Raw genomic sequence first — 15,207 nt, 5'->3', positions numbered from 1 at the left:
GGCTGATTGGTCCATCCATTTCACCAGTGTTAAAGGTTACACTACAGATTTAAGACAACAGCAATAGTCATTTCAGCTAAGCTCACTGCAAGACTGAAGATATATAGAAGTATATTTCAAAGTTAAAGTGACAGACAGTAAAAAACCATTGTTCACTATGCAAGAAAAGCATAACATTGCTGTAATTAAAGAATATAATGTGAAAACACATTACAAGTCAAATCATGCCTATTTTTTTGAAAGATTTCCAGAAGAATCAAGAGAATGGGGAGGTAGAGTATATGCACTGCTCACATCTTTTTACCAGAGTCAAGGGCCATCATCTGCTTTTGCACTAAACAAGAAAGCTAACATTACAGCCCAGCATGTAGCTTATAGATTAACCAAATTAAAGAAACCTTTTACTGAAGCTGAAACTGAGAGACTGCAGGCTTACTTGTCTAGATGAAGTTGTGCTTGATGAAAAAGTTTTACAATTTATTTTCTGTGGCCCTCAATGTCCCAGCCTTCTTTATGGGGCCCACCAGGGTAAAATAATGTTTTGATATAAAGAGCTTTCAGAAAGCAGGCTGGGATCCAAAGCCTTCATGAGACTATTAATGACAACTCGACAATATGACCAAGAATAGCTGAAATCCAAGACTATATATACTAAGGAAGTAATTGACAAATAAAGAACAATTGGGTGACAATCAAATACATAACTCAGGTGGGAAACAAAAATGGGAAGACAATAAATAAGGGATCGTGGTTTTCTAAATAGAACAAACAGTGAAGCCAATGCTGGTTTAGGCACCAAAGTTTCTCACCTGACTTTATATTCTAAAAAAAAAAACCTAATACAGTTAGAAATAGATGATGACACTCAAAGTAATGGCTTTGGTGCTCAAGATAACTTTAATAAACAAGACTTAACTCACAAGGTGTGTTGTGTTTAACATTATATTTATCTCAGGAAGCTATAAAATTTTGCTAGACATATTGAAATTGGCCAAATCACCAAAATTTGCCCAATATGTTGATTTACATATTGGTTGGAATATGCCAGCTGAATCTTCAGAATAGGCTAGTTGCTGCCCAGATTCAGAGCAGACACAAGTACTGTATGGCCATGCCAGGCACATAACCAGCCTTTGAGCTGAAGCCTTTGGGCAGCAGAGTCTCAGAGGCTTTGGTTGGCTCAGATAAAAAAAAGGCCAAGCCCTCGATCCCTCATGTTGAATCTTCTGAGTTTGGCCCATCTGATTGCCTGCACTGTGAGCAAGTATCAGTCACATAGAGCGTGACATACTTTCTCTGTTCCTGCCACATATTTCATCCTTCTGCTTGCCAGAAAGAGCACAGGTCTTCATTTGGCATTTACCATTCAATCAGTCAAAATGATGGGTAGGAAAAACAATAGACTGTAAAATAATGAGTGAAGAGTTTCAGCATCTATTTGTATGATGGTATCAAACAAAGGTGTATCTAAATATTCTTTAGTCTGTCAGATTGCAAGAAATTAACCTTTGAATGTATAGTTCTTTTTTTTTTTTTTTTTTTTTTTTTTTTTTTTTTACAGGCTTTGCTCCGTCTTTGTCACTCAGCCAGAAGAGAAAAGTTGCATGTCTTTATTCTAAAGACTTTCTATCTTAGTGGGTGAAAACAGATGCTGCTGCTAATAAATTAAAAATTCAAAACACTTCTTACAGCACAGTTTGGGGTGTATTGATTTGTTCTTCAAAATGAGCATTATGTGCCAAGAGGCAATAAAATTTTAAGGCAACTCTGAATACTGCAAGATATTACTACAAATATATTAATATGCAGGGGATTTACGGAGAAATTTTAAGCATTTACAGTAAATCATGCACCACAAACATCTCACTGTGCCAGATCATATGAAGAAATTGCAATGCAACAGTGCCAAGAAAACAAAGAGCATTTCTTTATCACCTGCCAACATTCATGTATCAGCAGTGGAACAAATTCTGTTCTCCAATAGGAGCAAAAAGTCTTTTTTGGTGTCAATTTTCATGTGCGGGCATAATTTTCGAACCGCCAATAGAGCAGAGTAATTACACAGCTTCAGAACTTTGCAGTAACGCCGGTTCATTAAAGCAGCAGAGCGGCACATTATGCAAAGAAGCTGTACAGATAAAAATGAAGACAGCTGTCAGTCAGGAGAGCGGCTATTTACTCCAGAGACATAATCAGGCCAGGATATACAAGCTCAGTTTTTTTTCACTCCTTTCAGAACATTAAGTTTACCAGGAGGTGTTGCATTATTAGACATCTTGTAGGGGAAAAAAGAATATTCTTAACATCATTAATATTTGAGGTAAAAACCTTTCTTTTCATGACATCTAAAGTTTAATTCCATTCATGCAAATGCACTCAATGACATTAAGAGTAAAACAAGTGTATAAAGGAAATGAATGTCCTTGATCTGTGATGTAAAAACTGGCATTCACCTGAAATAAGGTGAAGACAAAAAGAATGTGTAAGTCACACGAGCAAGTATCATTTCACATTTATTTTTAAAACAAGGGCGTGTTTTGTTTTTAATTGACTGCATTGCTTTATTACATAAAGCACAAGTTCAGCGTCACCCAGGGAAACAATGGATCCAGAGGTTAGAGTGCCCTCCCCTCCCTGTGGCTCCTCCTTGACAACACTTTACATTGTGTGCCCAGTCCCTCTCCGCTTCCTCCCCCCTTCTCCCCCCTGCCCTCACTCTACCTTTGTTTGCTACCCAATCTCACAGGGACACTCCTAAGTCTTTTCTTTGGGAGCGGCTCGTAAAAAAAAAAAAAAAAAACTATAAGTGTAAAAGGAGAATAAATTACAGACCCTCTTGATCTCAGTCGCAGCAGCTTGAAGATTAAAAAAAGGAGATAAAATCTTTTGGGGAAAAGAAGTTTGTTGAAAGCCATTGTTCCTTTTTGTTCTGTTATGCATTTTGATGTGTACACACTACTTAAAGCCATAATTGGTGTATTCTTATCTTTCCGACTTCAGTTAGAATCCAGTTACCAAGCACTGTAGTCTTTGTTTTGATTTCATAGTGCATCTACTAGAAATTTGATTAATCTCACTGAAAAATGGTCTCACAATAAAATTACCATTTGAAACTAGCAATCCTTGAAGGAATACATATCAATGCATACTGCACATATCATGTGGTACGTGGGAATAACTCTTAGCTCCTACCACACCAAATTTTAGCTCAATATTTGTAAAATTAATTGTGTTATAGGCATTTTTATGTTCTCTAGTTTGATTAGCTCTGGTGACCATCTCGACTTGAGTTAACCTCAAAAGTTAATGTGCTGTAGATGATTACTTTCTGCAAGTTTCAATAATATAAATTTAGTGGTTCATGAGAGATTTCGCTAACAGACAAATACGATTTACTGAAGCAGTTAATACCAAGGTTTTAAGCAAAGATTTTGTGCAATCTGTTGGTGCTCAAAGTGTGTGCTGGGGATGACTCCCAGCTCAGTAGCTGTAAAACTGACTAATATGCATTTTTTTGTTTAGTAAGTTTGATTAGCTGTGGCAGTCTTCTTGAATCAGGTTGACTCCAAAAGTTGATCGGTTTTACGTGTACATCCAATGATTACTTTCTGAGATTTTTTTTTTAATTGATCCAGTGGTTGATGGGATATTTTACAAACAGAGAGGTTAACCCAGACACACAGACACAGGCAACTACAAGATCATCCGCCCTTCATGGTGGCGGGTGATAAAAAAAAATTGCTTGAGCGTTGCTTCACATGCATTCAAGTTAAATCTTTTTTCAACATGTCAACAGCTGCTCTCTCCCAGCAGCTAAATGATGTTACCTTACGACCACCTGCGACCGACCCAACACATAAACACCATTTCTTTTAATCTGTCAGACCACAGCATACACGTGATTTACGCATGAGCAGCAGGAGCAGGTTTTCTGTTATGTGCATCTCCTATATTAGATTGTTGGCAGGATTTTACAAGGTAATTAGATGAGATTTGACACATAACTTTGATCAAACAGTCCACCGAGTCTGTGCCGCATCCACTGTGACATCAACAGCTTCTAAATGGGTCTGCATCTCCTCTTGGTTTTGTATCATCAGCCCAAAGCTTATTTCTCTGAAATATGCTTGAAAGCATCTAAGATTTACACATACATCCTGCTTTGACTGCTGTCACTGAACCTTTGCTTTTCAAAGAGTCGATTGCAAAAAAATAAATAAATAAAGCATATAGTTTATATGTGAAGAAGCATGTTTTTTTTTTTTTATTTAAGCTCATTATGTGAAAACAAAAAATGTTCTGGTTAAAAATTAAAACTGCTGTATTTTAAACCTTGAAGCATAGACCAAGATGCATGTGTTTTTAATTGAATTTTAGATTTGTAGTTTGTCTAGACATTGCTTTTTCTGTACATAATATTTTGCAGCAAAAGTACACACAGTAAGCATGTAATAGGATTTGTGAGAAGAGATGCTAAATTTGATATTTTCATGAAGTGAAACCTTTTTTATGTATTGTAAATAATATATGAGACCTTGGAACAGCCTAATCTCGGACCACCTGAGTCTGTGAGTAGTATCAAGTCTTTCTCAACTCTGCTGCTGGTATTGTCTCTGAAAACTACGCAAAGCCACAACGGATACCTCGAGAACGCCTTCACTGACAGTTGAGCCAATTTAGAAAGTAAACAAGTTCATGGAAAACTGCAGATGGTGCACATCTTTCCTTGTTTTCTCCTCCCCAAAGACATTCTTTTTTTGTTTCTCGTCTTCACACAAAGGCTGGGGCGGCTTGACACCTGAAGAAGTTAGCCAATCAATGAGTCCCTGGGATGAGCTAACTGCCATTGCTAGGCATTACATCATTATGTTGAGTCACTCCCTGGGATTAGGAGACGGGGGAACGCATGCCCAAATAAATCCTGACTCTTGGTGATAGTTCACTCACAGCTAAGGTAGAAGACAGAGTTCTGACAGCAAAAATGAATTAAGAAAGCCGGTCTAGATGGTGGTCATAAGGTGCATCAGATAAACACCATTTATCACTAAGGAGAGAATGATCCCCAGGTCGGTCTCTGAGCTGCAGCAGCTCAAATGTGTTAGACAACTTTTGCTCAGGTGAAGTGTGTCTATGTCATGACAGCCCAGCAAGCGATACTGATGGGTGCTGCGATTTCAAGGTGCAGGGTCAGGCACACACCATGTAAGTGCTAGCACAAAATCCACACTATGCCTGAAGAAAGCAGCACATGCTTAAATACCTGCAGTGACCAGAAAATCTAGAAAACAGACCCCTGGAGCCAAATTATATTTCAAGGGTGAATATTTTATGCTTCTTAAAGAACTTTTACAGATCAGGACATGGTCTTGATAATGAGACACAAAGAACTTAAAGGTTTTCAAAAACATAGAAGAAACAACTATATATATATATATATATATATATATAAATTTTAATAACATTATTATTATTATCACACCGTTTTTGGTGGTGGAGTATAAACCTTAAAACTAAACATTGAAACTTTGAGTTCACATAGACATTAAGATTTTTTTTTGTGTAAAAAAAGACACGGTTACTGGGGGGAAAATGGCTTGATAGAGAAAAATCCACAGAAAAATTAAATAATCAAATGTGTAAAAGAAGCAATGAGAGTGAAATATTTTAAATTTAAGAAGATCACTAAGAATTCCTCAGGGAGGAAGTGAGAAGCCTAGCTTTGGGCTTCTTTAATGAACAACAATTATCTCTGCAGAGACCAGATGTGCAAAAAATGAGTTGTTCTCTTCAGGTGGTTTGAGAAGCAGGATTTCAGGATAAAATATCCACCCTGCATGATAAACAAATGAAGCATCTGTGATGTTTGCTAGGCTGCAGAAACACTGGAATAAACTCATTCAGACTAGTTTACAGATTTCCTTGAATGAGTGGTGAGTATAATACAACACGTCACATGTATGAACAAAATGTAAATAGGGGGAAATAGTTTACCTCAAAAACCAAACAAACAAAAAAAAAGAGTGGTGCAACAATTCTATTACCCAGCATATTGGTGTAGGTAATTTTGATATCAAGTCTCAAGGTAACTGATAGTGTCTTATGACTGCATATTTCATGCCATGTAAATTTTACAGGATTAGAAACTGCCATGCAGGAGGACCTGAGATGCCTAGTAAAGAGAAAAGACTAGCATGTCCTGAGATGGCACATTGCCATACACAATCTGAAACTCCAAACACAGACAGAGTTTGAAAGTTCCCCTTTTTTTTGCACTTTAGAACAGAGTTTAAAGCTCTGAATAGAAACTGCACCAGAACAAGAGGAAACACCAGTGACGTGGGTGTAAACTGACAGGTCCACATGATGGAGGAAAACTCTGCATTAAACAGCAACTGACATATACATAATCATAGCTTTAGCGGCAAACATCATTCTGAAGTGTTTATTTGTGAACAAACAAAGCCCTTATAAGCAAGAGAGGAGGCAGATGTTTACCAGTTCAAGACTTTAAAAAGCAGTCTTCTACTTTTATTTGATTAATTTACGCACTGTTAACTTTGAGCTTCACCTGCTATTTGGTTAGGCTTGGGTATAAAACTACTTGTGCATGTCTGTGAACCAAGACAACTTGATTAAATTTTGAGTACAGAATATTCTTGGTTAGGTCTATAAATCAGAACAACTTAGTTAAGGTTTAGACATAAAACCTTCTTGGTTGGCTTTATGAACCAAGACGACTTGGTAACATTTTAGATATAAAAGCTACTTGGTTAGGCTTACGAAGCAAGATAACTTTATTAAGTTTTGGGTATTAAAGCTACTTTTTAAATTGATGAACCAAGTCAGCTTGGTTAGGTTTTGAGTATATGGAAGGTACTTAGTTAGGTCTATGAACCAAAACAACTCAGGTCTAAAGGAAAGAAATCAAGTGTATTGCTTCACTGTTATCCCAGTGCATTGAGAACTAAATGTTTATGGCTGGAGATGCTGTTTGTAAGTCTACAAAATAATTGCACTTTGTAATGGGTTAAAATGATTGTCACTTAATACAAAAGGTAACATAAGTTAGCTGATCAGATAAGTTACTTAAGTACACAAGCTGTCACACATCAAGCAAAACTGAGATATAATATAAATACACCATCGTAACAACCAAACTTCCTCAAAAAGTGATGATGAGAAATAAAATGGTCTGAAAAGATGTGTGAGGAGAAGTTTTAAAACTATTCTGAGCTGATGTGTAATTTTTCAAGTTCTGCAATACCTCCATAATAAAGTCTTGTCTGATAAAGCATATCATTTTAGTAGTGACTATAACAGGTGATCTTCTTAGAATTTTATTTTTCAAATAGAATAAAACTAAAAGATACATGTCTGATTTTCACAAATACAAATGCCATCTGTTCACCAGTGCCAGTCCAAGTTAGACTAGTGGCATTCTGTAAATATCACTGTGCCCCATGCTGTGAAAATAAAAAAAAGGGATCATCAATACAAATGCAATCCATTCCAAATAAAATCTGTGCCTGCATCTCTCTAGGCAATTCAAGGAAGACAGGGGCATCACACTGGGATTCTGTTACTCAGTAATGTAGTCGATAATCACCTTGGGCATTCTCACCAGACTTGGCTGCCTCACGAAAAGAGCTCAGCAAAGAAAAAAAAAAGGACTGAGCTGCATGGAAAAGTAGAAGCAATTTTCATGTAAAAAAAAAAATCCTGGGGAAGTTCAGTCACAGGGTTTAAGAGTGCCCAAGTTAACATCTAAATATCCCCAATCATCTTACATAGGCTGTGAAGAACCAGCAGCTACAAAACAAATCTTTGAATCAAAGACACTCACAGAGATATCTTCACCTCCCGAATGTGATGCGAAAGCACATTCACATCAATTATTTTCTGAATCAAGAACTGATTCAGAAGCTCAAGAGCTGATAGAAACTCCCCTTGACAAAACTGTTATAATTTGCTTTTAGCAAAACATTAGAATTATTTAGTTTGACAAATCATGTTTTTGTTTATTTGTTTTTTAAAGAAAGCAAGCAGAATATAGAACTTCATTTGACACACGACTAAATTTAGATGAACGAAAAAAGGAAAAGCGACAATTAACTGCAAATATTGAACACTAACGTTATTTTGATTGTTACAAATTACCCAAAATGTGACTTTTAGAAAAAGGTCATGACTGGGATATGTAGAACATTTGGAACCATTTTAAAATATGCAAACAAATTAAGTTCAATTTAGGCTAAATATGACCCAATTTTATATTAAAATGATAGTAATTGTAGTTTAAAGTGCTGTTAAGTGAAGCATTTTAATCAATTAAGGAAGCATCTTATTAGTTGTATTGTATGTTTAATAGTTGTGCAGCTGGAGACTTAAAGTGAAAATTAATAAATAATGTAAATAATGTATTGTCCTCAAAATCAAACTTTGGGTTTCTTGAGTTAAGGGGAGGGTGGATTTTAAACAACTCCAGCATTTTTTTTTTTTTTTTAATTTGCTTCTTTTTCTTCTTCCCCAACAGTCAGTTCTCAGTAGGATGTCTTCAGAGCACACACAATGAAAAATCACTCACGGCCCCTATTCATGTCCTGATTAATATGCAAAGGCAGCCCATCCTCATCTAACAGTCAGGAAATAAAACAGACAGCCAAGTCATTTTGAACTTTTGTTGGAACTATCAGTCATTTCAGATCTAAATGCACTGTGATATAACAGGAGTTTACTGATAATGGGAAACATGTTTCTTTTGCATTACAGACTATTTTTTAACCTTTGCATAAAGCTCTGTCATCCACAGATAACAGACCTGTATTAATAACATGATTTCAAGAATAATATTTCTGTTTCTGTTCCTCAGATTGTTTTTGTCATTATTTCTTACAGTGAGAATTGTGGGATCCTGACTAAAATTCTACTGGTCCAATTTTTTTTTTTTTGCATGTGTGCATGGAAAGCTAATTAACTGTAATGGCAACACAGAGAAGCTGGTGGAATTTGCCTCCAGCAGATTTCTGCACAGCACATTTCCATCAACCATTTGGTGATGCAGCAGCAAACCCTGGGATGGCCAATCTTATATAAGCCCCAATTTTGCACAGAATTAGATTCTATTTGTTTGTGGGAATAAACGATGAGCAGATGGGAAGCTCTTTCTTGAATGAATTACACAAATCAGGAGGTGCTCCCCTGCAAATACTTGAACTGCCAAAAATTATGTGACAAATGAATAACTGAGCATTATATAGAGCCTCTCCAGTTAGTCTCTTATTCCTCGGATGATCTCCAGATCCACCATCTTGGACAGCAGCTTGTGGTGGTAATTCTTGTTCCACAAAACAATGTGTAAACCATTTCTCCACCTGCTGCAGAACCTACATAGAATGTCTCTCAAACTCCCTGAAGGCTTTTTGACCAGGTGGGCCGGTGAAAAGCCAGAACTACCTCTGAAATGTTTGTCCTCTATGGCCTTAAATACACAACACAACCAGATTGTGTCACTTTTATCTTATATGCTTCTTATATGCGTGTACCTCCAGATTTTGTCTTATTTCTCCTTCATAAGTAGGTTCTTGGTTGAGCCCAACTACTGGACCCAAGCTTTACTGGAGAACCAACTAAGTAAACATGACAATGAACTGACTATCGTGGATGCAGAGGACAAAAAAGAAAAGAAACTGGAAATATCTGCTTCTTATGGACCAGACTTTACCCAAAAAATATAAGTTACACAAATATAAAAACAAACTATTCAAAATAGGAACACACTGAATGGCTTCTATGAATATTGTGATGAATTGACATAACAATGAAAATGGAAATCAGAAGATTTCTTTGAGAAAATAAAATATAAGAATGTAAAAAAAAAACTTAAACAGATGAAATTCACTTTGGCTGCCCTCCCAAATAAGCTGTGTGGGTGGAAAGTAAGTTTCCTATTACTTTTAACATTCTTTCTAGCATTAAATTAACAAAAATGTGTAAATTTACCCACAATGAAGCTATTAATTCACTCATTTATTCTAATTAATTTGTGTTCATTAGTCTGTTTAGTTTTGTTTGCGTCTCATTTAATTGTTCTTAGATGAAAAATGGAAAAAAACAACTTGGATTGAAACAACAAACAAAAATAGAGAAAGATGCCCCGGAGATTAAAAGGCAAAATGATCACCAAGATTTATTTGAACTTTACCAGGAGCACAGAACTCTCATGACTAATCTTGGAAATATAGTGCAACATTAGGTCACATTTTCTTTAGCTTTTAAAATAAATTTGCTGTAAGTGTGCGGTTTGTCATTATTATTCTCAAAACAAACTGAGCTCTGTTACTGAATCCAATTTTGATCATGTAGTAAATTAACTTAATGCACACTCTCCTGATATGACTTTAAACACAACATCATTCATAGTGCAACTGCTGAGCAAAGTTTGGAAGATCAAGAATCTAGTTTTCGTCAGAGAGGAGACTAAAAGTGCCTTATAATTTTCTCCTGTTTGACCACTTTTTCCAGTTCCCCCAGGTCAAAAATAGCTAGTATTATTTTCACAGTGGCTTTGAACTTACCACAGCCGTAAAAGTCCCATATGTTGGCCATTTAGGAATTGTGTATTTTCTCCCTTGAAATGGTGAGTTAAACTAAGACTTCTTTTTTTAGAGTTCAGCTCTATGCATGAAGTAATCACAGTTTTGTTTGGCTGGTTTTGTTACACAAAACAGAAACTCTGCACTGATATGGAAGCATTAGGTCAAAAACCAGTATAATTAATTCAACCATGGAAAACCTGTTTTAAATGTAGTACGAAGCAGATCACAGTAAGATAAGGAAGTATAGAGCTCAAAAGTGTGATTGTCATAACTGCTATGTTATCATCCATCTAAACAATAAAGAAGCAGAGGCATCTATAGTTATAACGTATACTATCTGTGTGAATACATTTAATTTGCCAGTGTGTGTTGCTGGATGAAACTGTGTCACAGTTCAGCAAATTCTGGGCAAGCTTTTTTTTTTTTCGTTTTGGCACATATTGCTGCATTTATTTTCCAACAGCTGACAGCACAAGTCCATAAACAGCAAAAAAAAGTCAGAACCTTTCAACACTGCAGCTCACCAAATCAATCCAGAAATCTAAAACCATGTGGTCAAGATCCAGTTCAAGCATTAATCAAGCATTGCGTCTGTGCAGGTCACTCTAACCTATATCTGCAGTACTCACATTTTCATTGTTTAATAAACAGTTTTCTTTCTGATTATCCTCCATCTTCTTACACTCCTTCAGGTTGCCAGGCGATCATCATGGATACAGCAGATCACTCCAGTAACAGTCAGAGGTGTTAATACGCACTAAATAAGACTCCAAGACAGAAAACATCACTCTCTATGTCCACTTCTGAAACTATGTTTTATTCACTCTGGCAGTATTCCAGTTATTTCTTCAGAGATTGTGTGGCCATGCATTCTAATATATGTTGCTAGCCTCAAAATTCAATTATCACTGAACTGCATGAGAAACTGGAAATCAATACATGTTATTGCTCGGCCCTCAAACTGTGAGATGCTGTCATTACCCCTTCAATGCACCCAAGGTCTATCAAATATATCAAATAATGGGATCAATTTATTTGAGTTTCTCGCTCTTGCAACAGGGCATGGCGAAAGCACAGATGTCTAATTATCTCCCTGTAGGTTGCTTTCTCCTTCCCCTCAAAGGTAGAGTAAATTGCAGGGGAGTCAGAATATCTTGGCAGGATCATGAATCACATAGAAAAATTAACACATCCTGAGTTTTCTTGGTACCACAAGAGAGGTGAAAGGGATGACCCACAGTTTGGGTGAGCAAGAAGGCAAGAAATATGTCTGACTTAAATCTATCTCAACAGATATAACTTAGAAATGTGTGGCGATAATAGTGTTGTTCAGAGTTCATTTAGTTCAGCTGCATGTAGTGCCACAGTTTAAAATTAAGACTTGTAGGTAAGAAGACATAATTTCAAACCAACGGAGCTGACTGTAACTCTTTTGAAGTGAGCATCTGTGGAATGCTTATGAGTAATTTTTCTCTTACCTGTCATAGCTCTTTAAGTGCCCTCAGTTTGGAGTTATAGAGCTTATATCTCACTAGATTAACAAGCTAGTTCGACCAGGGTCTGGGACCAAAGTGGACTGCTGCTGTTTTAAAACAACTTCCTTAAAATGTTTTTATAGTGATTCGTATGAATGCAATTTTTACACATTTACATCTCCATCAGTTTTTGCATTACATCGTTATTTCCATAGAATTCTATGTTTTATCGCCAGCTTAAACATTGTCAACCATAACCCAATGCAAATCTGTTCGTGGTTCACTTTTTGGGACATAGATATACAATAACAGTGCTGATTTATATACCAGATTTTTATCATATCTAAATATTATTGAAATTTAATGCATGCGCAGCACAAATTAAAATTGTTTTTCTTCATTCTTTTCATGAATTTCTTTGTTTAAAATGGCAGCAATCCACTTTGGGCTTGGCCATTTTCTCAGCCAAAGCATGAAACAGGCAGCGGCTCTCAATTATTAAGCAGCAGCCAAGATTAGTGCTACTATTAATATAATATCTGTAACAGGTCAGATATTAAATGTTTATACTGTTTAAACAGAACACCACTTCAAAAAAAACTATGAACTCTCTCTTTAATGTTGTACTCTTAGGTTGTCTCAATAAAAATATTAGAATTTCATGATGAGTGTAAAAACAAAACCAAACAAAAAGTCCAGTGTGGGTGAAGATTTCACAGACATTTAAAGTAAACCGGAGGGAACACTGATGTCAGAGCTATCACTGGTTGAATTCAACTTTAACAAGAGGTAACCAAAATGCTTACATATATATACATACAAGAAGACAATAAAAAAATGTATAGACCTGTAGAATGTGAAAAAGAAGTCCAACTGAAATCTAAGGTTAGAATCAACACCTTCTTAACATCTGCTAAATTAAATTAGAACATCAAACTGTTCCTTCCCCTCTCCAGTTACCCCTGGGGGTCCTCAAACTCCACTTGCAACACTCAACTGCAGGAGGGAAAAAAGAGGGGGCAGATGCAGGGAAGGGAAGAAGAGGGCTGTGGGTGGTTTGCGGTGGTTGGTGGGTGTGGGTTGGGGTAGGTGGGGGGGGGAGTCTGCTCGGCACTATATAACCATGGGAGCTCTGGGATTGGGTCCTATTGTATCCACTGAATGACTATTCAGTCGTCCTCAATGGATGACGAATTTCTTTCCAACCAACCAAATTAAAAGCTATGATCAAATCAGTCTGGAACAGTAGCTGTGTCAATATTACTTTTTGCGCATAAAAAAACCCGCGCTATCAAGTTCGGAACTCCAGTGTTTTATAGAGCAAAGGGGAGGAAAACGGATCGAAGACGATCAGAAGACTTCTAATCTATTAAATCAAACCTAAGTTAAACATAAAACCTCCAAACTGGCACATTAAGGAAGGATCTTTCTTGTTACGATGGCACATTGTGAACGGATAAGAACAGAGTTCAATGTGTGCGTAACTGACTAAAAATAGGAGCTTTGCTTCAGAAACCTGTCTGAAACAAAGCATCTCCGCGCGGAGACCCACCGTGTCCTCTGTGCGTCTCCGTGAGCCAGGAGGAGAAACAAAAAAGTCTAAGTGGACTTTTGGGTCGGAGAATGTGCTTTTTGTTTCCGGCTGATTTGATGTGCGCCACTAAATGTTGCGGATGAATGGACAGTAGCCCCACAATAAACAACACCAGTGAATGCGTGGAGGGGACCCCCAAAGCGTCCCCATGCAGTCTCTCTGTCAGCATCATCTCCACTTTTCACTCACAGAAAAATAAAAAAAATAAAAAATCACGACTTGACCAGAAATAAAACTAAGCTGGACTCAGTGAATGTGAAGCGTTCTTTTCTGATTTACGCGAGGATATTTAAAATAAAATATTACGAAAAAGAGGCATAAGCCTGAATAAACGCATCAGTTTTTAGTTATTCACAGAAAAAAAAGATGCTCTCACTTCCTAAGGAAACTTTCTGACTGGTCTGAGTGTGTCTGCAGAGCTCCAGGCTCCTCATGTCCCTGGCTGCCTGTCCTGAGTCAGAGACAGGGTTGCCGCCGCCGGAGAGGAGAGAGGATGCTGCTGGGAGATCCAGCACCGCTCGGCCTCCCCTCGGTCCACAGCTCGGACTTCATCTGCACACAGGCTTATTGTTGGCAATAAACAACTCATCTTACCTGCGCAGCCGATCAGCAGCAATCCCCACATGATGTCCCTTATTTGAAGCATTGTAATGTGCCACAGATATTCTCCTTGAAGAACTCTTTTTTTTTTTTTTTTTTACAGCAAGCTTCTTCTAGAGGAAACAGATATCAGCCTTTCCAGAGAAAATAACTGCAACAGGATGTGGATTTGATTTTTTTTTTCCTAATTATTTTGGTCCTATAGTCGCTACCGCGCCGCGGCACAATGAGTGACAAGCAGCAGCCGTAGCTCGCAGTCGCGCACACACGCACTGAATAGATACAGAACGAATCACTCCGCCCGGTAGGATCCCCCCCCCCCCCCCCCCNNNCCCCCCCCCCCCTCCCTCTTCCTCCTCATCCTCCTCCTCCCCTCCACACACACACAGGGGGCGGGCTGAGGTGAATGCAGCATCAAAATAGTGCGCGCAGTGACAGCAGATGGTCACCAAGGACTCTAATTCGGATTAATAAGATTACAAATTTGCAATGTGTTGTTTGGAAACATACTGAGAAATATTTTTTTCATGTTGTGGAGGAAATAAAATAATAAATAATCATGAACTCTGTGTATTTAGGAACAGATTTATTACTCAGTTCTGATTTGGGGCAGCATGGATTTTAGAATGATTTATGGGACATTATTTTCTGGTATTTTTATGAATTAGGCCAAAACAAATTCATTACCTTGCATAGCCAGTACTTTAAAGGGGCATTGCAGCTCTTTTGAAGTTGGGTTCTGTAAAAAAAAAAGTTGTGAAGAATGAATATCTTGCACATAACTTTTTGAACGACCTCAGATTGGAGAAACGGAGTTGAAGTCATTCTCCATCGGAAAAAGGTGTAAAAACCTCCATGGGTCAGGAGTAAATCTCTGCCTTAAGAGGAGAAGTTTAAGGTGGTATCTCTCTAAGATGTGACTGTTAGGAGTCTTGTTGAAAAT

At 37.4% G+C, this 15,207-nt stretch overlaps 1 protein-coding gene across 13 annotated transcripts in view; it reads right to left on the bottom strand.

Annotated features, from left to right (window-relative positions):
- The window catches only part of ncam1a (neural cell adhesion molecule 1a), a 244,496-nt gene extending 229,950 nt beyond the window's left edge, over positions 1-14,546 (bottom strand). For 5 of the 13 annotated variants that reach the window (XM_017419873.3, XM_017419874.3, XM_037979001.1 and 2 more), the window contains exon 1: positions 14,259-14,545. In XM_017419873.3, coding sequence (XP_017275362.1) covers positions 14,259-14,310 — 52 coding nt within the window. In that variant the 5' untranslated portion in view covers positions 14,311-14,545. Of the gene's footprint in view, positions 1-14,258 lie in introns of all 13 variants that reach the window. The other 8 variants (XM_017419868.3, XM_017419872.3, XM_017419869.3 and 5 more) reach the window with 4 other exon arrangements.
- Positions 14,547-15,207: the final 661 nt, after the last annotated feature.

The sequence above is a fragment of the Kryptolebias marmoratus genome, linkage group LG13 (assembly GCF_001649575.2).
Source record: "Kryptolebias marmoratus isolate JLee-2015 linkage group LG13, ASM164957v2, whole genome shotgun sequence".
In the NCBI taxonomy this organism is placed as follows: Eukaryota; Metazoa; Chordata; class Actinopteri; order Cyprinodontiformes; family Rivulidae; genus Kryptolebias; species Kryptolebias marmoratus.
Note: the sequence above shows the minus strand (reverse complement) of the source record. Positions and strands in the feature narration are given on the sequence as shown.